Source organism: Camelus bactrianus, chromosome 5 (genome assembly GCF_048773025.1).
Source record: "Camelus bactrianus isolate YW-2024 breed Bactrian camel chromosome 5, ASM4877302v1, whole genome shotgun sequence".
NCBI lineage: Eukaryota > Metazoa > Chordata > Mammalia > Artiodactyla > Camelidae > Camelus > Camelus bactrianus.
The window spans coordinates 98,531,137-98,557,346 of NC_133543.1; the positions used below are offsets into that span (position 1 = coordinate 98,531,137).

The 26,210-nt window shown below is 44.2% G+C and overlaps 1 protein-coding gene across 4 annotated transcripts in view; it reads left to right on the forward strand.

Annotated features, from left to right (window-relative positions):
* Positions 1-26,210, forward strand: part of DIS3L2 (DIS3 like 3'-5' exoribonuclease 2) — a 321,952-nt gene that overhangs the window by 239,138 nt on the left and 56,604 nt on the right. For all 4 annotated transcript variants that reach the window (XM_074364485.1, XM_074364486.1, XM_074364487.1 and 1 more), the window contains one exon: positions 15,418-15,651. In XM_074364485.1, coding sequence (XP_074220586.1) covers positions 15,418-15,651 — 234 coding nt within the window. The remainder of the gene's footprint in view (positions 1-15,417; positions 15,652-26,210) is intronic.

The window sequence follows — 26,210 nt, forward strand, 5'->3', positions numbered from 1 at the left end:
GTTTCACATGCACAAGGTCCTAGATTCAATTACCAGTAACTCCATTTAAAAAATAAAATAAGTCATCTTAAAAAAACAAACAAACAGTGAGTTCAGATTGGAGCTGAACAGAAGGCTCTAGGTGTAATGTCTTTGAGAAAATGAAATAGTAAAAATGTCTATGTGTCTGAATTTCTTGAGAGATGATTTAGACTAGCAATTGTCAAACTTTTTGGTCTCAGGCCCTGTAAAATTATTGAGGACCTCAAAGAGCTTTTGTTTATATGTATTACCACTGTTTTCCCTGTTAGAAATTAAAACTGATAAAGATTTTGAACATTTATTTATTTCAATTAAAATAATAATAATAAACTCAATTTATTATATGTTAACATAAATAACATTTTATTTAAAAAGTAACTATTTTCTAAAACAGAATTAGGAGAGAAGGATGTTTTACATTTTCATAAATCTCTTTCACGTCTGTCCTAGAGAAGACATTAAACTGGATTCTCATATATGCTTCTCTGTTCAATCTGTTGGGATAAGTTATTTTGGTTGAAGTATATGAAGATAATCTTGCTTCAGACAGATATGTAGTTGGAAAAGAAAGGAACATTCTAATAGCTTTTTCAGATAATTGTGGATAATTCATCTTTGTACTGCACCAGAATTGATAGTAGTTTCTTAAAAGTTAGTTGTAATCTAGAATCTGAAACCATATCTGTTACAGATTGAATTTTGTCCTACCCAAATTCATATGTTGAAGCGCTAACCCTAAAGTGACTACATTTGTAGGTAGGTCCTGAAAGGAGATAATTAAAGTTAGATGAGATCACAGTGGTGGGGCCCTGATCTGATAGGATTAGTGTCCATATAAGAAGAGATCAGGGAGTTTGCTCTCTTTTCCTGTCCTGTGAGGACACAGTGAGAAAACAGCCATCTCCAAGCTGGGGAGAGGGCTCTCACCAGAATTGGCACTGGCTGGCATCTTGATCTTGGACTTCCAGCCCCTAGAACTGTGAGAAATAAAATGTTGTTTAAGCCACCCAATCTGTGGTATTTTATTATGGCAGTCCTAGCAGACTAATACAATATCAACTGAACTTTTTTTACAGGGTACATTGAAATCTGTTGGTCTGTTTTATACTTTGAATGAATCTTTTACCCATGCATGACTTTTTATCATGTATTTAGAAATATGTCATTTAGAAAATATTGGCTTATTATTGCTAATCTTCTAAATGTGGACACATTTCATTATATGATATCAAAAAATCATACTTACTAATATCACTACGGAGCCTAGACAAGTCTTTAAGTATTAAGAAACATGTATCATGTGTCAGGTAAAACGTTTCCAAAATTCTCATTTTTGCGAAAGCTCAAATTTTATCATTGGCAATAAATAATGTTAGTTGTTTTTCTTGAAATGCCAAATAACCATAGTTTGTGTGTCACTTGTTCCTTCAAGTAAAAATGGTGTTCCATAAAAAAGGCAATCAGTTTAGCTCACAACGCAAAGTTATGTAAGTGCTTTTTCTCAAGACAGCTATCATACTTGGGCATGCTGCGTAAGTGAAAAAGACAAGTCTTCAAGGAGTAAGCCATAATAAAATTAATAACTTTTACTGCTTCATCAAGAACATTCTTAAGTGAACTAGCTTTTTTTTCCTCCTGCGAGTGTCAGCTGGTGAAGAGTACTCTGACCACTGGCACCATTTGTTGCCATTGCCCAAGCCATACCAAGGCAACGTCAGTTTTCCCCCTAAGTGCTTTTGTACCTTCAGTATACGTGTCAGCATGTGGAAAAGGGCAAATAATGCCTTAGTATCATTATGAAAATAGTTTAACCTCGTTGATCCCGAAAGGGTCTCAGGGACCTGCACAAGTCCACAGACCGTACTTCAAGAACCACTATTTTAGGCAGTTGGTGGAAAGCTTGGAGTGGATTAATATACAGAGTATACCAAAGAAGCAAACAAATTAAAATAAGGCAGTTACTAATTTCAGTGAAAATAAAAAGTTGCATAGGAAAGAAAAGTAACATTTAGTATTTACATAATCATAATAGTTAATTCTGATAGTTATGATGTAACTTCATTGGGAGGATGAGGGCCTGAAACAGTTATGTGGGTTTGGTTGGGGAAGGGAGTATATGTAGAAAAAGTAAATTCTTTTCTTCTAGAGTAAAAAATTTGGGAATGATGGCTAGAACTGAAAAATCAAGAAGTTGCCATCAAGCAGATTATATAGAAATATAAAAGTAAATACCAAAACAATCTGCTAAGAGGTAAAAGTGGTCACCCTTGGGGAAGGGCAGAGGAGGGAGAGGGACAGAGGGCTGCTGTCTCATAATTAGACTTTACAACTGTTTGAACTATGGATACTGTAATTTTTTAATTTTCACTTTGAAAAATTTCAAATATACATGAAATTAAAGAAAATAGCACAAAAATCTACTGTCCCTATCTCCTAGATTTAACTGTCAACATTTTTTTAATTTGTTGAAGTATTTTAAGGCAAACCACAGACATCTTATCATTTCACTCATACATATTTTGCTATGTGGCTCTAAAAAATTTGGACATTTTCTTACATAACTGCAATGCCATTAGCACAGCTAAAAATTAGTAGTAATGCCTTGGTGTCATCTAAACCCCAGTCCATAATTACATTTCCCAGATTGTCTCCAACTGATTTGTCTGAACTGGAATCAAAACAGGTTACATTCATTATATTTGGTTTTTGCAATTCCTGAATATCTGATAATAAGTTCCTCTTTAAGAAGCAAACATTATCTGAAATACAAAGAAGGAATTGTGAAGACAGTATGCCAGCAACCATGTTTTGGTGGGGGTGGGAACATGCACGGGGAAAAATGAATGGAAAAAGACCAGAAGGAAATGAAATAGAATGCCAGTAGTGGTTGTATTTGGGTAGTAAGACTATGAGTCATTTTTTCTACTTTTTTGTATTTTCTGATGTTTTTTGAAAACATGTATTACTTTCATAATTTTATAAATGCTTATTTTTGTAAGAGTTTAACTAAATAGAAAATAAAAGTCCATAGAAGAAAACTAACTTGAGTCAACAGAAAAGAACTTTGAATCTGAATTAAGCCGGCCAGGGTCAGACCCAAGAAATAAAAAGCTGCCTGATCTAATGAGCTTCTAAAATATGAAGGTCATAAAAGAAAGAGGCAAACTCTGAAAACTCAATTGGTCTTTAGGGTTTCTGTTGGAGGCAGTGTCTAGTGACCAAGCCTTCTGGCACAAGGGGGCTGGAGAGCAGTTGTGAAGAAGGCACAGGGTCCAGGAAGGGATGCTGGGCCTCTATCAAACCAAGCCAAATAGGAAGTGTGAGGATTTGGACTTGGGACAGTCGTGGAGCAAGACCTACTAACCACACTCCTTGTACTGTGGTCATCCAAACATCCTACCCAGACCAAGAGACCACATGGAGGGTGGACTTGGTTGGTTAATCCTGGGATGTAGTAACAGATAAGTATCTCTTACAGTCAAGATGCAAGAAATGAGAGTTCAGATTCCACACTCAAGTCCAAGAGGTAGTGCTTGTTCAAGACACTGGCAAGGAAAGCCTCAGTTGGAGAGGAGGAGGGCAAAGGGGAGAGTCAGGGGGCCGGAGAAGGCCACTAAGGAGGGAGGCAGCCCTGCATCAGGAACCCAATGAATGAGGAGGAGGGTGGCCAAAGCCTGAGGCTGGATTTGTATGTAGTGGTGGCTTCTTGTGGTACAAGGGCTTGAACTTAGAAGGAGCCAGAGCAGGGCCAACAGCTTTGTGCCACTGCTACTGCAGCGTGGCTGCCAGTCTCCCCTGGAGTTGAAGTGGAGAAAGTTTTGTCTTTTTCCTTAGTCTACTGAAATGTCTTACTTTATGGAGCAGGCATAGTCAGCTATAGAAAGCCTATTACTTTTTTTAAACACTCAGTAGATTCTTTTTTTTTTTTTTTTTTTTTGTATCCACTAGGAAACTTTGGTCATATATATTTTCATTAAGCCAGTGCCCAGGTTTTTAGAATAGTAAACTCTGAAAGATCTATTTTTGGAGTATTTCTCACATACTAGTAGTGGAGAGCATTGTTCTCTGATCTAGATAATTGTGATTATATACTGTCACAAGGGAAAACAAATCCAACTAAATCCTGTGCCTTGTAACATCCAACTTTGGTACCATGAAATCCAGTTTGACCATGTCAGTCCAGTGACCTCATCCCTGAACACCTCCAGCACATCTGTCTCATTTGGCTCTAAGGTCCTATGAAACAGAGGCCACATCTATGTGCCTTACTCTTCAGAGGCTTCTTAATTTGAAGTCGCCTTTGTTAAAAAAGAAAAAGAAAAAAAACCAATCTTACACTTTAAAGAAGGTCACAAATAATGAATCTGACTTGATAACTAAGTCCTTAGACCTTAGAACCATAAAATCTTAGTGTCAAAGGTCAGAATAATAAAGGAAAAGCCTCACACTTATAGTAGCAGTCCACAGCTTGTGTCTCCCACAACATACCTGCCACGTGCTGTCTGGCTCAGACAGAGGCAAGCATGAACTCCGGAAGTTGCCTGTTTTAGCCTCCATCAGTGGCAACTTCATTTCAGCCTCGTATGCAGCCCAAAAACCCTGGGGCCATTTTTTTTAAATTCCAATTTATTCATTTATTTTAAATTTACTTTCATTTTTTAAATATATTTTTATTGAAGTATGATCAGTTTACAATGTTGTGTCAGTTTCTGATGTGCAGCACAATACTTCAGTCACACGTAAGCATACGTGTATTTGTTTTCATATTCATTTTCACTGGGGCCATTATTGACTCTGGTCTTTCTCTCACCCCTCACATCCAGTCTGCCAGTAAGACACCTCAGCCTTGCCTTCTAACTACCCCCAGAATCTGCCCGCTTCCTTACCTCTGCCACCCAGATCTGCCACCCTTGCCTGGATGACAGTGGCCTCTTACCTGTATATTTGTAGGCTGTGTGGGAAAGTGAATAGAAAAGATACCGAAGATGAGAAAGGAAGGAACAGGTTTTCGAACCAGGTTATGAAGGAAGTGGGAAGCTCAGGACCCGAACCCCAGGTTGGGGATTAGCTTACTAGGAAGATGAGGACCACCAATTCTCCCGGCCTGGAGGGGAGTGAAGCGTGGGGTCCCTGCTGAAATCTGGGACGGGGGCAGGGTGGCCTGTCTGAGAAGGTGCTCAGATAGGAAGACCTCCATCCTCCGTGTCAGAAACAGTCTTCCCATCTCCCTGCCCCACAGCACCTGTCGTTTGCACTTCAGTGCCATTTGTGTACAGATCTATCGTCCTACTGGATTGTAACATCCTTGTAAACAGAACCCATTCTTAATTCTTTTTATCTTCTCCTCCCCCAATAGCACAGTGTCCTGTACCCCAAAAAAAGCTCAAAAATGATTTCATAAAGTGAATTGCATATCCATTTCCACAGTTCTGTGTTTTCAGCCTGCTTTATTAAGAGCGGTGTCCCCCTTGGTAAAGCATTTTCATCACAACAGCCTTCTCAGCACTCCTGACCTGTATCCTGGGAGTTGCGGAGGGGCCCACACAGCTCCCGCCAGGAAAAGTGTACTTCCGCGTGATGGGCCCTCCACACAGTGTCACCTCCGCGTCTCTTCCATGCTCATCCTGCCGCTGCCACACCAACTGCCACCCATGGAAATGCTATGAACCCGAAAAATAAAACATTATGCTCTTCCCGGGTCATCATGGTGTCTGCAGCAAGACCACAGAGCCAGGCTCATGCATAGGATCATGTGACCCCGGGCTGCGGTTAATGGTAAAGAAACATGGTGCCGGATGTTGTGTTTCTTGCCCAGGCAGCTCCCAGTGAGAAACAATAGCTTCAAAGGCTGATTCTGAAAATAATAGAAAAGCTCCCAGAATAGTCATCCTTAGTCCTTAGCAGAACGGAGCAGAATTGTTTTATTTCAGGCCTGTAGAGACAGCCTGGGACCAGAGGAGCCTGTGGAAGAACTGCTGAGTCCTTTGTGTCCTGGTTTACTGATGAAGGTGCCAGGCAGTGAGAGGCTTACCTAAGGTCACTTCAAGCTAGCAGCAGACTAAATCCTGAGCACAGATTTTGCTATGAATCCTTGGGATTAAAATAAGAATTCAAAATAAAATCTTTTCAAGAAATAAAAAACAAAACAATACATTTACCATATATAAGACTGTCATGAAAAGAGCTAAAAATTATTTTTAATCTGTTTCACCTGCATTTTGAGGTTATTAATTGTGGATTTGATTTAAATGTAAGGACTTGGGCCCTGAGGTTAGTAAATAAGATAACCTGTTGCTGTGCTGGGTGTCTTTCAAAGAAGGACGGACCTATTTTAGAGAGACGGCTTAGGTTGGTCTTGTTGAAAGGCTGGGGCTGAGTTAACCTCACTGGCTTTAGCAATCTGGTTTTGTGTTTCCCGGGTATGTCTGATCCAGCTCTTAGAAGGCTTCCTCCATTGCTCTCGTACACTTTCTTCCCTCTCCCCGACTTCCAACTTCCTTCCCACAACCCTTAGACCTCCCAGCCAGTCCGCCACCTTTAAAGATTCCTTCTGCCCCTCTCCCCACCATGCAACTATCTGCAATAAAAGGAACATTTTTCAAAGACTACTCAGGTATGGGCCCTCATCCCCTGTCACAGGAATGGAATTCTTATCTCCTGACCACATCCAGGCCTTAAGCTCTTCTGCCATTTCCTAGGTTTGCAAGGCAGACACTTGAGGAAGTTTCCTTGTTTCCTTCCTCTTAGGCTTAGAAGTTTAGACAGCTACCTCCAGGTCAAGGTCGTATAGGGGAGCAAAATTTGCTCCCCCAAATTGTCTATTTGGCAAGTGGATTATTTTGAGCTAAAAGCAATCAAGACCCAAAAGACAGGAAAAATCTTTGACCTTCCCCTAACTGCCTAAAGAATGTAGACAGAGGACCTGTTTCCAGAGGGAGGGAGCCATCACCATAGATAAGTATAGTATGAACTAGGTATGGACAGGGAGAAACCTAGCAAAATCTGTTTGTTGAAATTCTACCCTGTGTCCCATTGTCTCTGCCTGGCCCAACAAACATTTGTTTACCATTTGCTTTTCCATCGTCATGTGAATTGCCTTCCTCCCCTTCTAAGTCCTAAGCCAGTACTCCCAACATTCTCTTTTGTCTTTAGCTGATGTATTTAAGGTGAAGCTTCAGCCATTTCAGTGAGTTACCTCAGCTTTCGTGGGTCTCTACAATGTATGTGCATGTTATTGAACTTTTGTTTGATTTTCTCCTGTTAATCTGCCTCATGTCTGTTTAATTCTTAGACCAGCCAGAAGAACCTAGACGAGTAGGGGAAGATGTCTTCCTCCTTGACAATGGGTAGGGGCCCAGTTATGGTGTGGTCAGCAGACTAGGCTGATGACAGGTGACCTGAAACAGTAGAAGAAAGCACAGTTGACTCTATACAAATAAATCTTCCAGAAAATTCTAACACATAAATAAACTGCCTTATAAACTAAAACAACTGTCCAACACACAGCCCGTTGCTGCCTATGCTCCCTCCTCAGCACCCTTGACATTGGTCTCTAGTAGGCCTGTTAACCGAAAAGTGGGTTCGCCTCTTGGTGGATGTCTAGCCAAAAGATACAGCCAAGCCAAAGAGTGAGAGAAGAAAGAATTTGTTACTTGTAGCAAATAAGAACGCTGGGGATCTTTCCCAAAGCAGGATCTCCCTAAGCAGCAAAACTGGGGAAGTTTTAAGCTAAAGATGCATACATACTCACGAAAGGGCTTCAGCAAAGGAGAATTCAGCTTAGAATTGGGGCAGAGATTGACAGAGTCCAGGCTCTAGTTGAGTGAAGTCACAAGGGTCAGAAAAGTTCAGCATCATCTTTCCTTGGGTTTCAGTCAGTCTGGTAGATGAATGCTCAGGGGGTTTGAATTCTGCAGAACAGCTCAAGAATATACTGCAAGCTAATATTTCCCTTTGAAACAGAATTGAGAGTCTTTACAACTGATATATTGTCTCCAATATGGTTATCTCCCTTGCCTAGTAATAGCTATTCATTTTTACCTTCTTTTGTTCCTTTAAAATAATTAACTGCTAAAAAAAAAAAATCACTAACTGCTGAGACCTATTTTTCTGCAAGGACAACCCTTGTGGCCAGGTTTAGATCACAAGATGGCTTAGGCCTAAAATGGTTTCTCTTATGTTAAGAAAGTTATATGTGGTTCTCTTCCTCTGGGAACCCCTACCCTGTCTGCTTACAAAATCACCCCCTTGAGGTATTTCACTCTTCATTCTTGAGGGGTACATGGCTGAAGGTCACTCTTCTGTTACTATTTCCTGCCGAGAATGGGTGTTGTAGTCTCCCTAGGTAGAGGAGTGAAACTCTTTTGCTGCTGGAGTTAGATAAGTTTTGGGGTCTTCCAAAGTGGTGTCTGAACCTTGCTTGATCAGCATTATTCTAACAGGTGTAGGAGAGGCTCAGGAGGAGTGACAGTTAACAGTGACTTTGCAATGTCATTAGCAGAGACTTGAGCCAAGAGCCCCTTGAAGCCAAGAGCCCCTTGAACCAAACCATTTTCCCAGTATTTTCCCTAAACTGGGAAGGGGATCATTCAGAGAAGAGATTTGACTTTTTTCATACGCATCATGAAATGAGTCACATTAGAAGTCTTATCAGATACAAAGAACAGCATTCAGTGTGTCTTATGGCATAAGACCCTCCTTGAGCAGCTGTTCAAATATCAAGGGCTATGCAGTTCTGTAGGACCACTTTTTTCATCATAGAAATTGGAGTTCAGCAGACTGACAGCCTGATTAGTATCGTTCTAAGGCTTGCTGGGTAAATTCCATCTGTGTGAGTGACGACATCCTCTCTTTTTTATTTCTAAATGCATTCTTTTCCTTAATGATAAAAGCAGATGCAGAAAGCGTGTTTAATAGGGCACTAAAGAGGCCACTCTCTTCACCATAAAGTTCAAGTTAAATCATGTTTTAGCCGGAATAGCTTCCCCGTACCTCACTGAATATGTGAAAATTTATTTTATCATTTCCCCTTTTGATAGATGAAGTATTTCTCTCTCAGTACCAGAATGATTGCTGCCTGGCATCCATCATGTCCCTTGGTGCTAGACTTCCATTTTGTTTATATATAGTTGCTTAGTTATCCATGTTGGGGGCAAACTAATCAAATATAGTGAACAAGCTCAGCGGTATTTTAATGGGGAAGCATTTTATAGGCTATACATTTTATCAGTCATCCTGAATTGTCACACAAACATTGTACCTGTGCTTTTAGCAGTAGACTTAAAGCGAGCAGTGATAAATGTCCTGAGTAGTTACACTCTGTGGCAGTTTCGCTAGAGAATTTCCTTTAGGGTTGTTATGCATGAGCTGGTTAAGAGTACTTGATAAGGCTGCTGGGAACCTGAGAGTTTCAATTTTTAGAGGAGTCAGGTAGAGAGAAAAGATAAATGTCTCAGTCCTAACCACAAAGTTATCATTTACCAAGTTGTTGTAAATTATAATTAGTTTAAGGGGAAAGGTTTCCTTATATCTGGAAAACACAGATTAAAGGCCAGCAGTATTTCTTTGGGATGGATCCCCATTGTCCTCACTTGCTGCAAGTTGCAAATCCTTCCTTCTCCCGCTCTTTGGCTTGGTTGTGTCTTTTGGCTTGACACCCACCAAGAGGTGAACCCGGTTTTCAGGTAACAGGCCCAGTCTGGCCACAGGAGGAGAGGGCACAGCCAGGTCTAAATGAAGTGTGCTGCTGACGCTGCTTCCGTCTTGCTGTTTTTTGTTCTTGCTTGTTCTTTGATCCTTCCGTGGTCTTCTCTCTTCTTTAAGAAGTGACCTGTGCCTTACTCTGTCACCATAGGCCTAGTGCGAGGAGCAGGCCCAGCAGAGGAGGCCCCTGCTCACTCTTCACCAGCCAACACCCCACTGCCTGTGCCCCCTGCAGTCCCCAGCGCCTTACCATCACAGATATGTCACCATCCACCTCTCCTAGTTGTCGAGCCCCGCCTCTTTCTGCCCAGTTCCTTTTCAGACACGTTCTTCTTGGCACCTTTGGCTTCTTTCTTGGCTGTGCCCTGCCCACTCCAGGGCGACTGACTGCAGCAGAAATCCGCCCACCTCCACCCCTGACCATCCCAACAACCAACCTCGTTTTGTTCCAATCAGAGAAGTGTTTCTTTCTTCCTGATACATTTTTTGAACCAAATATTTTACATGAGGAAGCCCAGAGCTGCTACAGAAGTGATTCTGCATCTAATTACTTATTAAAAATTATAAGTTAATCTCATTAGCAGTTTTGAATCAGCAATTTCTTAATGAGGCACTCACTGACTTTTTTTAGAAGATAAATTTTTAAATACATTTGAACGGAAATGAACCATTTCCAAAGGATATGGTTTTCTCACAACCTTGTATCTATAAAATATAAAAAGTTAATATGTATTTGAGGCACATTTTGTTTACTTTGCCATCTCTATCTGTTTCATAAACTTCAGCTAAAACATAATAGAAGTAACACTAGATTTTGAATCTTAAGTCTTGAGGCAGATCTGATCCTGGCTACCACTAGGAGCTTACATGACTTTTCACAAATCCCCAGCCTGTTTTCTCGACATAAAATGGGCTGAGTAATGCCCTCCTCCCAGAAGTGTTGGAGAGAGTTTAAAAGGTGGTAAGTGTGAGAGCTCTGCCACCAAGTAGGGCCAGGTGCCCTGAGGTGTTGTGCCACTTCCTGTCCTACCTGGTCCCAGAAGGTAGGTCTTGAGGTAGACAGTGTTTGCTCCTTCCTCACCAGGTTTTTTCCCAGCCAGAGACCTTCAGTCAGTGTTGGCACGATATTTAACCTGACATTCTAAGCAGTAGTGTCCTGGGGGTATGCAGAAACTTGCCACCTGTAGAGAGGGAGTGACCCAAATCCTGTGATGAAACGAAGGGAAGAGGAAGGACATGATTCTTCTTTGAAGGGTTCTGTTTATGAAGCTCCTCATGGCTTTTCTACTTTTTCCATGAAAAACTCTTTGTCCTTTTGTCTTCTGCCACTGGCACTGGTTATGGACGGGGCGTTGATGTGAATCCAGCTTCCAAATTAGAAATTAATGAGGTGTTCCATCCAGAGAGGCCTTCCTCCCATACTGTAAGGCAGGCCACCCCGGGAACTGCCCCCGTTTGGGTCTGTGCTTTCCTGTTGCCCTTCTCTGTGCAAGGCAGCGCCGGGCATCCTTGCTGCCTCCCTGCAGTGTGGTTTCAGGCCCATTTTCCTGGCCTAAGAATTTTTTTAGTCCATGTGTCAGATATGGTTTGGCTTTAAAACTGGATGGTTTTAAAGCAGAATAGGTTCTGCTGCCCGAGTGTCACTGGGCCAGGAAGTTCTTGTTGGCTGTTCACAGCTTCTACTTCAGCTCTTTGCATGTTCAAAACGAAGGTACAGGTTTTCTGGAATGCAGGCATTGGAGGTGGGCAGGGTGGGGGGCACTCAGGTGAGGTGCAAGAGCTGCAGGAAACACCTCATCAGCACTGTAGCCTGGGATTTGGTGGTGTCCATGTGTGCTGTTACGAAGGCTATCTATCTGTCAGGAAACAAGCTAAAGGGGCCGAGGTGCCGGTTAAGAAAAAAACTGAGACAGTGCAGCCAATGTGTGTGGTTAGCGAGTTTTGATGAGGGGTGGGAGACTTCTGATTTGGCCAAGTTACAGTTAATAAATTTTAAGAACCCCTCAGGATTACAAGTGGCCCCTAGTCAGCGCTCAGCACCATAAAAGAGGGTCCAGAGCGTGCAGCAAAGCACTGTTGAGAGCCAGGATACTTCAGCTTGGGATGGCAGGATATCTAGGAACCCTGTGGAACTTTCTGAAAATTGTGTGCATAAATACTTCAGGAGAGAGGACCTGACACTTTCATTAGATTTTTAAAGCACTTCTTGACCCACCAGTTTTCATGACTACAGATGGCTGGTTAGAGTGGGCCGAGTCTCCCTGCCCTGTGTGCGGTGGTTACCCTGTGTAAGTGTACAGGGGTTTCCTGTGTCTTCTAGGAAAAGAGGACACAGACCGCAAGAGGCCAGATACCCTGTGACCTGGATGCCTGGGGGAGTGTGTGAAAGAGAGGAGTGGAATCGAATGGAATGGAAAATTTCCCCAAGGATGCTCAAGACAGACTGTCAAACAAAATGTGGACACACAGGAGGAGGATTGACTGACTGGGTTTGGAATGAAGTGGAGAAAAGGAAACAAGCTAAATCTCCAGGGGAAAACTTTGTGACCACAAGAATGAATAGGTCGTGGCCCTGTCATCCTAGAGGAGGTTGGAGCAACTCCATTAGTGGGGAGTTTTCAGGAAATGTGGATGTGATGGAAGGACAAGCACGGGCTGACCTTGAAAGGGGCCCTTCTGGAGACCTGCTTGCGCCGCTTCCCCGCGGGGCCGCTGAACAATCCCTGGAACTGGCTCTGCACTTTCTTCCGTGTTTAGCACGCACACAGACACCTCCCGAGAGCCAAACTCAGGACCCGCTTGCCACAGCAGAAGAGTCATGAGCACAATATTTGAATCACTTGTATTTTGGCAAGGAGTCATTTTTGGAATAATCCAGCAAATATAGTTTGAGGGTTTTTTAGAAAAGAAGATTAAAGTCTGATGTTACAGATCCAAGTTTCCTCAGAATAAGGCTCTTTGCACTGAACCAAAGAAAAATGTGAGTGGTTGCTACTGTTCTCTTCCTGTGCTTCATGGCTGCCATTTTAAGAGTATTGCTTCTTCCAGGGAAAAAAAAAAAAAATTGGTTCTTCCTTCAAAGTGAGGAGAAGGTTATCTGAGAGGTCTCTAGCTGTCCAGGGTAGAAGCTGTGTCCCACAGAGGCTTTGCGGTGTGGGCAGCTCTGGGTCAGGCCCTCTTCTTTCCCTACCGGGAACACCTGTGGACCTTGCAGACGGTCTTTTTCGGGAAGCGTTGTCTCTGAGGTTGTGAACAGAATGGTTTAGCTGATGAAAAGGAATAGGGCAGAGGATGTTTGCAAGCCCAGGCTGAAAGTTTCACTGCTGTTTGGAGCTCCCTTCCTTCTCCCAAGCCCCCTCTGCCATGCAGCACGTCTGGCTTTTCCCTGCTCGTGAATCACATTTCCCACAGCATTTATCTCTGAGCTTCTCCACTTTCTTCATGCCCTTAAACCCCAAGCAGCCCCCCTCATTCTGTGCCTTATGTGTGTCCAGAGATTGGGGCTGTCTGATACGAGCGCTCTTGGCTTCCCTCTTCCCCTCCAGATCGCCTCCCCCTCATCTCCCCTCCAGGGCCCCTTCTCTCTCCTGGATGAGTCACCTCCTCTTGGCCCACTCCCTTCGCTCTCTTGCCCCTTCAGTCTTCCTTTTGTGCTGGCTTCTTCCCCTTCCCCTGCAGACCTGGCGCAGTCCTCTGTCCTGCGTGCTCAGCAGCATCCCTCCTCTGCCCTCCTCCTGGAAGCTGTCGTCCACGCTCACTGCATTGCCTCCACTGCGGGCCAGTCACCTGTCCTTAACCCAGAGCTTCACCTGTCCTTAACCCAAACTTTTCCCCATCGTGACACACGCAGAAGATGTTGCTGTTTGAATGGCATGTGGGGTGTGTGCGCCATGCTGATGGAAGGCAGAGCTCTGAGGGTGAGGGAAGTACTATTGGCATCATCCCTGTAATCCAGTCACAGTACATGCCTGAAATCTTTGTAGTTTGACTCTGCCCCCCTGCCCTGCCCCATGCTCTCCTCCCTGAAAGAGCCTTCCTAAAGATCACCAGTAAGCAAATGCTAAATGTGAGGACTTTTTCTTTGTTTTCATCTTCCTTGATGTCCAAGTGGCATTTTTTTTTTAATGGAGATACTGGGGATTGAACCCAGGACCTTGTGCATGCTAGGCATGCACTCTACCACTGAGCTCTCCCCCACCCCACCCCCCAAGTCGCATTTGACATACACTGGTGGTTAAGAGTTTGGACTCTGGTGTGGGAATACCTGTGTTCAGTTCCTGGCTTTGTCACTCTAGAGTTATGACCTTAGGCAGGTCATTTAATGTGTCTGTGCCTTAGTTTCCTCATTTGCAAAATGCAAATAAATACCTGCCTCACAGGGTTGCTGTGGGAGTTCAGTTGCCATATGGAAGGTACATTAGCCGTGCCTCTCTCATCGGAATGCTGTGTGTCTGCTGTTGCTTTCAAGTACCTCTTCTCTGAAGCCCTTTCTCCTGCTTCTCCTAACATTGAATGCCACTGATCTTTCTTCTGTCTCTCTCTTTTTTTTTTTTTTTTTTTGACCTGTCTTGTTTTCTGTTTGTTTCTATTCTCTAGCTTCTCTTTTTGCTCCCACAAATGGAGGAGGTGATAGTGAATGCAGCCTCAACTCTCCTCTTGCCCTTTCTTTCTTGGACCCTCCGGTTGATGGTCCAGCTCCCTCCCTCCAGATCAGTCATCTCCCTAAGCCCCAGGCCCACACCCCAGCTGCCTGCTGCATATCCCCATCTGGCTCTCCTCCCTGCACCTCAGACTTAGGAGTCCCCAAAATGTTTTAATGTTTGTTTTATTTTTGTTTTAAAAATAATAAGTGCTTGTTATAGAAAATAAGGACAAACTAAAAGGATAAACACAAATCAACCACAATCCCAGCAGTCAGAGAGCACCACCACTGCACTTGGGGGTATCTGCTTTGAGCCTAGTGGATCTCAGCCTTGGCTGAGTTTACTCCCAAGGGACATTTAGCAATTCCTGGAGACATTTTGGGTTATCAGTTTGGGGTTTGGGGGAAGTGCTACTGGCATCTAGCAGTTAAGAGTCCAGGGATACCACTAAATGCTTTACGGTGTACCGGGCAGCCTCCACGACAGAGAGTGAGTCAGCACAGTAGTGCCCAGGTTGAGAGCCCCTGTTCTGGACCTTCGTTTCTACACAAATGCTTCAAATAGAACAAATTGGAATGTTTTTTTCTTTCTTCCTCTGTCCTGCTTTACACTTGTGTTCTCTTTTTCTGTCAGTGGCCCCACCTTCTCCTTCATCCCCCATCCGGTCCATTAAGAGCCCCATCTGTCACATCTTTGGTATCTGTCTCTTCTCTCTTCCAGTGTGACATTGATGACCACTCACCCAAACTAATGAAAAAGCTTTCAACAGGCCCTTCCCCTCAGGTCTCTTGCTTGGCCTGGCCTGTGCCTCCCGTGTGCTTAGAGAACTTTCATCAACTTCCACTGCCTGTGAAGTCCATGCCCTGAGCGCCCTGAGGGCAGCAGCTTCCGCATCTGATAGGTTTTTGTGCCCGGAACTAAACAGCATTCTGAGCACAAAGTCGTTGCTCAGTGAATCTCTGTGGAATGTGTGTGAATGTATGGTCACGTGAAAGAAAAACCTGAAGAAAATTCTCCTCATGACTTTCTCACAACCTCACCATCTTTGCAGATCGTTGATGAATGGTTTGGCCGGACCATCATCCGCTCCTGCACCAAACTGAGCTATGAACATGCACAGAGCATGATTGAAAGCCCAACGAAGAGCGTCCCCGAGCAGGAGCTGCCCCCCATCTCCCCGGAGCACACCGGGGAGGAGGTGCACCGGGCTGTCTTGAACCTCCACGGAATGGCAAAGGAGTTACGCAAACAGCGGTTTGCGGACGGCGCACTGCGTCTGGATCAGGTCAGTCTCTTCTTTTTTTCAGCACAACCGACAGATTTGACTTCTGCCAGAACCCAGCAGGCATGAGATTTAGTGTGGCAGTCCTGGGCTCTTCCCTCTTCCCTCAGTCACTGCACTACAACAGTGGGAACTAACTCCCACATCCACAGGGCAAAAGGGTGGTGTCTGTGTGAGTGGCTCTGTGACCAAAACTCCCAGCTGGTCTTCCCTGGTGAGGCAGTATTCAGTACTTGGTCCTCATCTCAGTTTTTACCTCAAATCCCTCTTACTGGAGTTGGGAAAAGGAAACATGGAAGTTTAGAAGGCAGTTAACCAGTATCTGATTGTTAGGCTTTCTTTAAAAAGTGTTTCTTCTTACCCCTTGTCTTCCAAAAAGAGTTGTATGTTTACAAATCTCAGATTGATATTTGAAGAAGCACAGAACGGAGGAGACTGTAGAATGTTGGCTGTTTAAGAAAATGACAGCCCAGGACGGTCCTGGTTACTCTAAGGATCACAGCCATGCTGAGCCCTCTGCGACTCAGGCAGCTGCCACTCAAACCTGGTCAATTTCCATGTCTAACAGTTGTAACTCTTACAATCCAGGAATTCTTTCCTCGTTACTTGTCAGTACATTATAGAGTAGAGCCTGTGTTCTGTCCTGTGCGGTCTTTTTCTTCTCATATTTCTTACCCAAGCTCCAGAGAACTCACTCTCCTAACCTGGTCTCTGTATATTGTGTTTGGAAAATGAGTGGGGCAGCAGGATTGGCTGATGGAGCTGTTTGTCAGCCTGCTGGCCGAGCGCAGCCCCCCAGAGACTTCCTCTGAGACTTTCAGCTTGGGGAGATCCCAAAGGCATTGTTTTAAAACTTTCTAATTGAAGATTTCACTTCATCCTACATTTTGTGATAATCTTACACAAATGCTTCTCAGAAGGCATTGCAAACAGTTGCTGCCCTGGGCCTGCAAATAAATTAGCAGCTCTTGGGACAAGTGGAGAATCCGTTCTGCCTGTGCCTGAGGGAGTCAAGGCATCTTCTGGGGCTCTCATGCTCCCACCCTCCCTTGCCTGGCTCTCATGCTCCCCTCTCCCTTGCCTGGGCTCAGGCAGCCTCAGCAAACCCTTCGGATCAGGAATGCCATTGCAGGAAGACAGCAGAGCTGATGGAAGAGGGCCGCAGGCACGGGAGCAGACAGAATATCTCCTCTCCTTCCTTTAGTGGGATATTTCGTGGGGTGTGAACGCCCTAATTCTCATTCACCAGGGGCCGCTGTTGTCAGATCCAAGGACTCTGGCCGGTTCTTGCTTCTGACTCCTGTCCTGCAAAGCTCACCTCCTAGTTCTCTGCTTCTCTTCATGTCCTGCTGGTCCCTTTGCAGAAGCCTCTTACTCTACTCACCCCTGTAGGGTGGCACTCCCTAGAGTCTACCACGCCCTCTTTTTCCTCTTTTTGTTGTTCTCTATCCACACTCCCTCCCTGAATGAGTTCCTCTTTCCTTACAATTCTTAAGATTTTAACTACTGATTAGATGCTGATGCCGACAAAACCAGTTCAGCCCTTCCCTTCTTCTCTGGCCCCAGGCCAGCCTCTCCACCTGCTCCTTGAACTCCTCACCCGGCTGCCCACCGGCCGTTTCAGCCTGCACTCACCATTCCTTCTGCACGACACAGTGACCAGGGCCCACGGTGCGCTGCACACGCCGGCTGTGCTCCCCCCACCTCTGGCTCCCACCAGGAGAGCTGTGTGCATCCCGGGACAACCCTCCTCATTCCCATCCTGGCTATGCCAGCTGTACACGTCGTTATAATTATGCAGTTTAACTGAATGTTAGGTAAACTGATCAAATGAGAGCATTTTTAAAAAGCTCTTGTTTCTGTGCAAACTAAGTTAAATTGTTTGGAAGCACTTGTTGAAGATGAATCTTCAAAAATTCTGCTGTTTGGGTGTGACAGCTATAGAAGAGTAGGGGAAAAATCATAAATTTCAAAAGGAATTCTGTACTCAGATTGCTTTACAGACGTCTAAGTTCTCACTCTCTTTTAAAGAAACAAAAGTAATAAATTATAGACAATAAATTATGAGTAGTTGATTCAGAAGAAAGTATGTAGAAATCCAATTAGCATACTCTTTTTTAAAATATTTACATTTTTTAAAGTGAATGAATGTATATTTATAAATTAACTTTATCACAGATGTTGGGTTCCATGTCTGTCTCTTCTGAACGAGTCTCCTTTTTAGCCAGCCTCTGGCAGAACTCACCAACCACTGCTTCAAGCACAGCAAGTGAGAGGGTTCTTGTGACACCATTTTAGACGCCTTCCCCATCAGATTGCTGTAAAATTCAATTGAATTAAATGTGTTAAATACTCTAAAAACTGTGGAAGACCATCAGTGATCTCAGCTCTCATTACAAGGGGTATGGTAGTCAGGGGAGAAGAATGTTCACAGTATCTGATTGATGATCTGTTAGCATGTGTCAGAATCAGAATTTGATTGCAGAAAATAGCTACAGATATCTGTAGCTCATTGGCCCTCTCAATTTATAGATTAGAAAGCTGAAACCCCCAAAGGTTAAATGAGTTGCTTATATGCAAGAAATCTAGATAGCCAATTCTTTGTTCACTTTTCTTCCATTTACACCACGCTGACTTGAGAGAGAAAAGTTTTCCTTCAAAGTGAGAGAAAAAACCCTCAAGTCCTAATTAGGTTCCAGTTAATTAAGGTTTGAAAATAATGAAATTGCTTCCTGGGGGTTGATCCCTTGGTTCCCCAGAAAACAAGTGTGTGGACCACAGCTTTAGAAGGAGCACATCTGTCTCCTGCAGCAAGGGACACTGGCGAGGGCCTTTATAAATCAGCTAAATGGCCCATTCAGAAGTCACTGCATTTGTTCTTCTGTGCCTACTGCCTGCATTTGCCCTCACGAAAATCCATTTTTCCTCAGTGCTTTTGGCATAGCCTGCTGTTTGGAGTTGCTCTCTGATGCTTTGTTTGCCCCAGTTCACCGTGTCCTCATTTTTGGTGGCAGTCCTAAAAAATATGTCCTTCTACCCTAGCCTCAATTAGAGAGGTTCTATGAGAGGCCCCTGTGAGAGGGGACAACATCCATGTCACACTGTATGCCCTTGAATGCAGAATAAACCTGCTAAACCAACAGTTTTGCCTTTCTGAAAAATCAGTTTACCATGATGATCTTCAGAATGAGTGGAGGACACGAGCATGGTGACTGTTGAGTCAGGGACAGACTGGTTCGGAGTCACAATAACCACAGAAACACAGCGATTTGATCACTGGGTGATGGCAGGCAGCAGCTTAGGACAGAGCTGCCTGGCCCATGCCTGAGATAGTGCACCCTCAGGCTCAGGGCCACCTGGGCTGGCTCCAATCCCCTGGAACCCTCTGCCTGCAGTCCTGTGCTCACCCAGTATACGGTCAGGTATTAGCAACTTTTGCGTGTACTGTGATGTGAAACAGATGGGAAACGCTGCCCTCAAGGTCACATTGCCTGTTCCAAATGTGTCTCTCTCTTTTTTTTTTCCCCAAATGTCTCTTTAACCTAGAGCACGAACCTTGTTCTAATAGGTCCTGGCTCAGTGAAAGGACACCTTTGTTTCGCTGCCCCAAAGGAAATGCAGGTGCCTGACGTGTTCTGTGTGCTTTTTGTTGGATTCACTGAACAGTATTCCTTCCAGGTGGTTTCCTTCTAGCTCCATGTTTTCTGCTGCCATGTTAAATCTAGAATTTAACACAGATGCTTGTTTTATTTTATTTTCTTACAACACGCATCATTCCTCTTTCTTAGAAGGAGACTCCTTTTATGTTTGTAGTCAAAGTAATCATAATGGTTTATAATTATATGTGTATCTTGTGCACTGGGGAAGGGGAACTGTGAGAAGCCCCCACTCCTTCCTCTGGGTCTTGCTCCACAACTAAGGCCTGCCTGACAGGCCTCAGAGTGCGCGAGCTCCCTGGCACTTCTGTTGTGCGCACTCAAATCTTGCTCCCTCCTCATGGTGGGGATGACAGTGTCCAATGATGACATGGCATGTTGACAAAGCCTCGGCTGCTCTTGGAGTTCTGTGCCTTGGCAGTTGCCTTCAGAAAGGACAGCAGGGGAAGGGAGCTAAACAGAGCCCCCAAACAAAAACACTTAGAGAATATTGACTGTTTTCAGGACACTACACCTCTAGCTTTCTGGCACTTTCTCTCCAGCCCGCCTTCCCTCCTTGTCAGGTGATTGTGCTTAGAGGCCGCTCTGTGGGAGGGCTCCTGGAGAAGGAGTCGCCCTGCAGGAAAGGGGCCCGGCAGGTGGTCAGGGGGTGTGAATGGCCCCTGCTGAGCCAGTGACTTCCTGAATTTAGAGAAAGTTGCAGTGAAGAAAATTTAATATCAGTTTCCATCTTCATAGGCAAATTCCTCCAAACTGTAGGAGCCTTGACTAAATTCTCAGCTGTATCTTATATGAATCCCACGTGGCACAGTTTTGAAACTCAAACTTCAGGCAGTTTCTTTGAGGGGACTTGATTGTGAAGATAAACTTGTTAATGGAAACAATTTTTGAATACCTTGGGACCCATGCTGCCGTGGGACGCTATCATGGATGACCTTGGCCTAGCCCAGACTCTAAGTCAGGGTTGACAGACCCTGTACAGAGCCAGATAGTAAATATTTCAGGCTTTGTGGGCCATCTGGCCTCTGTCCTAGCTACTCAACTCTGCTGTTATAGTGTGAAAGCAGCCAGGGACAGACGAACGAGTGTGGCTGTGTTCCAGCACAGCTTTAAGGACACTGAAATTTGAATTTCATATAATTTTCATGTCACAAAATAGTCTTCTTCCTTTGATTATTTTTGAATCATTTAAAAATGTAAAAACCATTTTTAGCACATAGGCCATACAAAAAGCAGGTGCAGGCCAGATTTGACCTGTGGTCCATAGCCTACTGACGCCTGCTCACATGAAATGCAGCTCTCTTACCCGGCTAGGTTTTAGCAGCTCATCATCACTGCACTGGGAAATTGGGCTGGGGAATGGAGAGCTGTTGTGCTAAGTTACCCCTCGGGATGGTTTCATGCAATTAAGTAAATTATTCCTTTGATTAGTACCATGCTTAGCAGGTCCAGTTGGAGGCTAGAAGTAAAGGAATGAATCCGTTTAGCACCAGTTCCCTTACCCTATTTACAGTCAGGTAGCTTTGATTAGCCTGAAGCAAAGAGAGCAGTGGTTCTTAATTTCCCACCTCTGCAAGCTCGGCAGCCTTCTCACAGTCAGGTTTCATCCCACCCACCCCGTCTCCCCGAGCCCACTTGCAGAGTTGCTGGCCCCGCCATCTTGTAGGGGCCCTGAAGGTGGGGACTGTCATAGCAAAACGTAGCTCTAAGGAAGCTCTATGGTGTCTCTCCCCGCACCCCACCCCCCACTGCTATGTGTAACAACATGTTTTATTAAATCATGCATTTAAAAATATAATTAAGAATGTTTCTGTTCCTTCTCTATAATATAGTTGTTTTTAAGAAATAAGCATTCCAGCTCTCTGGAATTTTTATACAAGATAATATTTAATTTTATGATGTTTGGTGCAAGGTAAGAAGGATGGGCATAATCATCCTACCTGGCTCTTCCTTGATCTTATTATTTATGTCATCACTTAAGCACAATGTTGGTCAGGTGGTTGGCTGTGTTTGCAGAACTGGTCTCTATTTTCTCATAGAGTGTTTCATTCACTGTGTCTTCAGACAGCATTCATTGGGTACTGAAAGCAAGGATGTGGTAGGGGCTGGAAATGAACAGTCCTGATTCTTAAGTTTACAGTAGAGTGAAGAAGCCCACAGACCGCACAGAAAATGTAAAGTGCTGTGACAGAGCTGTCCCAGAGTGGGGTGAGACTGTGCTGAAGAGGCCCGGCCCAGTTCGGGATCAGAGAAGACTTCCTAGCAGGGGCATTGTGTACCCCAAGTCTCTTAAAAGACTTGGGGGGCTAACCAGTCTCCGAGTGCTAGGGAGGGCATTTCAGGCAAGCTGCTGGCACAGGTGTGGCAGGGGTGAGAGATGGCACCTTTGGGCATCGTCAAATGTTCCGGGTTGTGTGGCATGGAGTGCAAAGACAGGGAGCAGCTGGAAGAGGAGGAGGCAGGGGCTGGGCCTTGAAGTCTGTAGGAATGGGCCAGGGGAGCCGTGGAATGATTTCAGATACAGAAGTGATGTGATCAGAGCAGTGTTTTAGAAAGAGCTTACTGGCTGTAGTGTGGAGAGCAGACTAAAAGAGAAAAAAAATGAAAGAAGCTTGTATTCCAAGAGAGAAAGGGCCCGACCTGAGATAGAGACTGTGGGGAGAGAGAAAATTACAGATCCAAGAGAGGACGGAAGATTGGCAAGCCTTGGCAAATTGAGGTGAGGGAGGAGAGATGAATCCGGGAATCAGGTTTCAGGTTTAGGCTCGGGCATTGATGCAGTACCAAGTACTGACAGGAAACACCTTGCATAGGAGAGTTAAGAAAGCAGATGACTTCCGTTTAGGGTCTGTTGAGTTTGAGGGGCCAGCTGAAGACAAAACAGGTCGAGATGTGGGCATAGAAGTCTGGAGGTCAGTGGGGAAGGCTCACCTAGAGGTAGTCCTTTGGGAGCCAGTGGCATCGAAGGTCCTTAAGCTGCAGGAGAATGAGCTATATTGGGAGTGGGGGTGAGGTCTCTAAAATGAGCAGCCAGATGGCACCAGACAGACAGGAGGGTGACAAACACTTCCTCCTGCTGAGTTCTTAGTGAGGCCCCCTTTGATCCCCACCCTTTCCTTGGAAAGGAAGCTTTAAATCCAATTTTAAAAGTGAAAGTATACTCTTGTGCTTATAGAAAAGCATGTAAGTATATTCTAGGGTTAGAAAATTTAGAAAATACAAGAGTATAAAGGATCAAAATCACTTATAATCCCATTACCAAGAAATAACCACTGTTAATATTTTGGTATATTATGATTTTTCATAAATCTCCCCTTTGTCACTTCATGGCAGGAGGGAGGAGTGGTCAGCATAACATACATATAATTTTAATGTTATAGAATGCTTTCTCCCATGTCACTCAAAATTCTTTAAAATATTATAATGCCTATGTAATATTCCATCATACAAGTATGCTCTTAAACATTTAACCATGCCCCAGTTGTGAATATTTAATTTCTGATTTTTTGATACTGTAAATAGTGCCGTGGCCATCTTTGTTCATAAATCTTTACCCTGATCTCTGGTTGTTTCCTTAGGCCAGTCCTGGAACTGTGATGATAAGGTCAGAAATATAGACATACTTAGAATTTTGAAACATTGCCACATTCCCTTCCAGAAAGATCATACCAATTTATCCTCTTTCCAGCAGCCTGTGGATAAGGGCACCTGTGATGGAAATACCTGTCAGGAGTTCTCTGCCTGTGTGCTGGGAGTAGGTCTCCCTTTCTCTTTCTCTTTTTCTCTGTCTCTCTCACAGTTGGGCTAGGGCTCCTGAAATGTCCCAGTGACTCTGTCTTGGATTATTTCTTCATCTTTCGTATTGTTCAGTATGTTAAACTATAGACTCTTCCTGTTTGCATTAGCCGTTATAAAAAAAAATACTAATAAGGGTCCTAAAATGTAAAATGACTGAGAAAGGTGGTTAAAAGCTTCTTGCTAAACTCTTGCTAACACTGAGACTAAAGGGTGAGCTCCTGCCCCAAACTAAAGTCCTTCTTTGTGCTTGTTAAACTCAATAAGAAACCCATTGTATTTGAAATGGTGCTGAGAACTATTGTTGCTTTTTCCGATCCTTGGAGAACATTTGTAACTTTACTAGCATTTTTTGTTGCTCTTACCTCCTGTGTATAGCTTCCAGGCATTGTTTGAGCTGGCCTGACATGAATAATTATAAGGAAATCCAATTGCACTAAGACCAAAGAGAACAGAATTTCTCTATGTGATCTCTGCCACCATAAGAATTAGGGTAATGATAAACAGCATAAGAAGGCTTTTACTAGAAATTCAGGGCTTCCAGTTAAATGTTGACAGACAGTGCATTACTTCAGCCTTGGAGATAGTTCTAGAATCATGGAGGCTTGAAGAGTATTTATCATCCTGTCAGATTTTCCCCTTTTTCTCAGTTACCAGTTTCATAATAATCATATTAGCAAAATTTTCATTTCAATCTCTCCACCTCATTTATAAATAAATCCACAGCCAAGAATCTGTGCTGTTTTGAGCCATTCAGCACCGAGGCTTCCTAGGGTGACCTCTGGAGGAGAGTGGAGTCTCTAGCTTTCAGGGAACACTGGGAGCGCAGGAATTCCCAGTCATGGGGTATGGAAGTCTTGCCTTTGAGAGAAATTGATTCAGTTATGGCACTTTAATTTCATCTGGACTCAGGGAAAACAATCCACATTTATGCATCCCAAGGCATGAACAAGAGACAGACTTGAAAACTTGACCTAGTTGTGTATAAGTAACACTAATTACACCCACTTGTAGGAGCTGATCACCGTTTGTAGCTTGTTAGCATACACATAAAATCTAACATATATCATTAAGTGCCAGAGTAACTTTGCTGAGCAGCTTGTTATTATAGCCCTAAACTTCATAACTTTTCATGTGCTCACCTTCCTTTAGGCATGTCACATCGTCATTTACTCATAATTTTCAAAAATTAGAAGGAATATATGTAGTATTATTCTGGAAGTTGTTAAAAAAGCTGACTCGGTCATGATTTCCAACCCTCACTGGACAGATATTTCTTGAAATCCTATCTTGTTACGAGTACTGCTCATAGTTCTGTGAAGGAGCCTTAGGAAGACAAACTTTCTACACTAAAGTTGCTTAGTGAATTTGTGAAGAACTCTGTGTACTTATAAGAAACTCCAGTAAGATTTTAAAAAGGGCAGGGTGTGGGGGGCTGGTGCATATGAGTTGACACAGAGCTAAAGGAATACCCAGCCTGATGGTTCTTAGGTACGTGGGGTTTGTGAAAGAAGGCTGCTTGGGAAGGGAAGCCCTGAACCACATGGTGATCAAAGTGAAGGCCAGGGTTGGTGAAGAAGAGCTGAAAGGTATGAAATGCCTACGGTTTTGAGATTCGAGGGGTAGATTCCTTCACATTCCTCTCCCTTCTGTGTTCTGAACCTCTTGAGAAACAAACACACAAGTCAGACCGAGGTCAAAATATTCCATCTGTTACTGATAAAGTTTGGGTTAGAGAAGGCAGCTTGAGCCGGCTCAAGCATATTTGGAACAGAAGTTAATGTGGTAAAAAGAAGGTCTGACTGGGGTGACCAGAGGGAGCAGAAGGTAGCCAGAGGCAGAGAGAGAAGGTGCCCTCTACGAGACCAGGCACCTGGATAGTCCTAGGATGGCCTTCACTACCAGGTGCCCTCTTGTGCAGTGGCTGCTGGTGAAGACCAGTCACTGATGCTTCTGCTTTTGGTGGGAATGGCCAGTGTAGGTCCTCAGCAGAATTCTGAAAACTGCTTTTTATGTAATTTTAGAAAGTAAACTTGGCTCCTACCCCACCTCTAGAAGCTTTTCACTTGCCTTCTGTTTCTTTCTTTGCCTGTATGTGGGCTCATTTCTGACAGAAGGGAAGAGCTCTGCCTCTGCCGCTATGTCCTGCTGCTTGCATTGGCCAACTCATCCATCCCTCCCACTTAGGGTTCCCTGAGCACTTTATTTACACCTGTCACCTGTCTTGGTCACATTTTCACATTGCCTTGTCATTTTCCATTTGCTTCCCTGTCTCCTTCTCTGACACTATGAGTTTCTTAAGGGTAGGACAGTATCTGTTCATCCTTCTATTCCCAGCCCCTGCCCCAGTGCTCATTTTTAGCCAGATGTCTCAGGGTCTCTACACATGTCTGTAGTTATTGGTCTTTTTTTAAAAATGATGCTAATTGTGATCTGGGAGAAGGACTGTAGCTCTAGAAGAGAGGTGTGTTTGTGTAAGAGAATTAAGTGCATGTTATGAATCAGAGAGATTTCCTCCTCTTTCGAATAAAAGGGTTGGGTGTTTGATTACCTGCCAGGGCATCCAGAGTTTAGAACAAGGTTTAATGAGGACTTTCTCAAGGTGGAGCTGCCTGGACAGGTGTGAGGAGCCAGGAAGTGTTAGCATCCCAGGGGGCTGGCAGTGCTTCTAAGGCGCCCTGAGCACTTCCGTGTTCACCCCTGTATCCTCAGACCAAGCTGAGCTGCTCTGTAGCCTGGCAGAAGAGGCTCTCCGGGGAAGGCAAAGAGACCCCCGCAGTGTGCCACCCTGGGAATGGAGATGCTCAGGCTGGTGAGAGACCTGACTGGCTATCATGGAAAGGTGGGCGAGGCACCAAATCCCCCCGCCTGCCTCTCAAAAAGTGTCGAAAATTCTGGGTGTGCTAACATCAGCTGCTATCCCCCACCCCCATGATGAGATGGAAATGATTTGCATACCACAGTAGGATTCCCAGGCTGATGCTCCCCCTGTGAATTCTGATCAGAGCCTGGTTTTGCTTTTGATGGAAATGGTTTCCACAAGACAGAGGTTCTGTGTAGTCGCTGCTGGGCTGTCTGAGACGAGAACTCACGGCACGGCTGAGAGTGTGC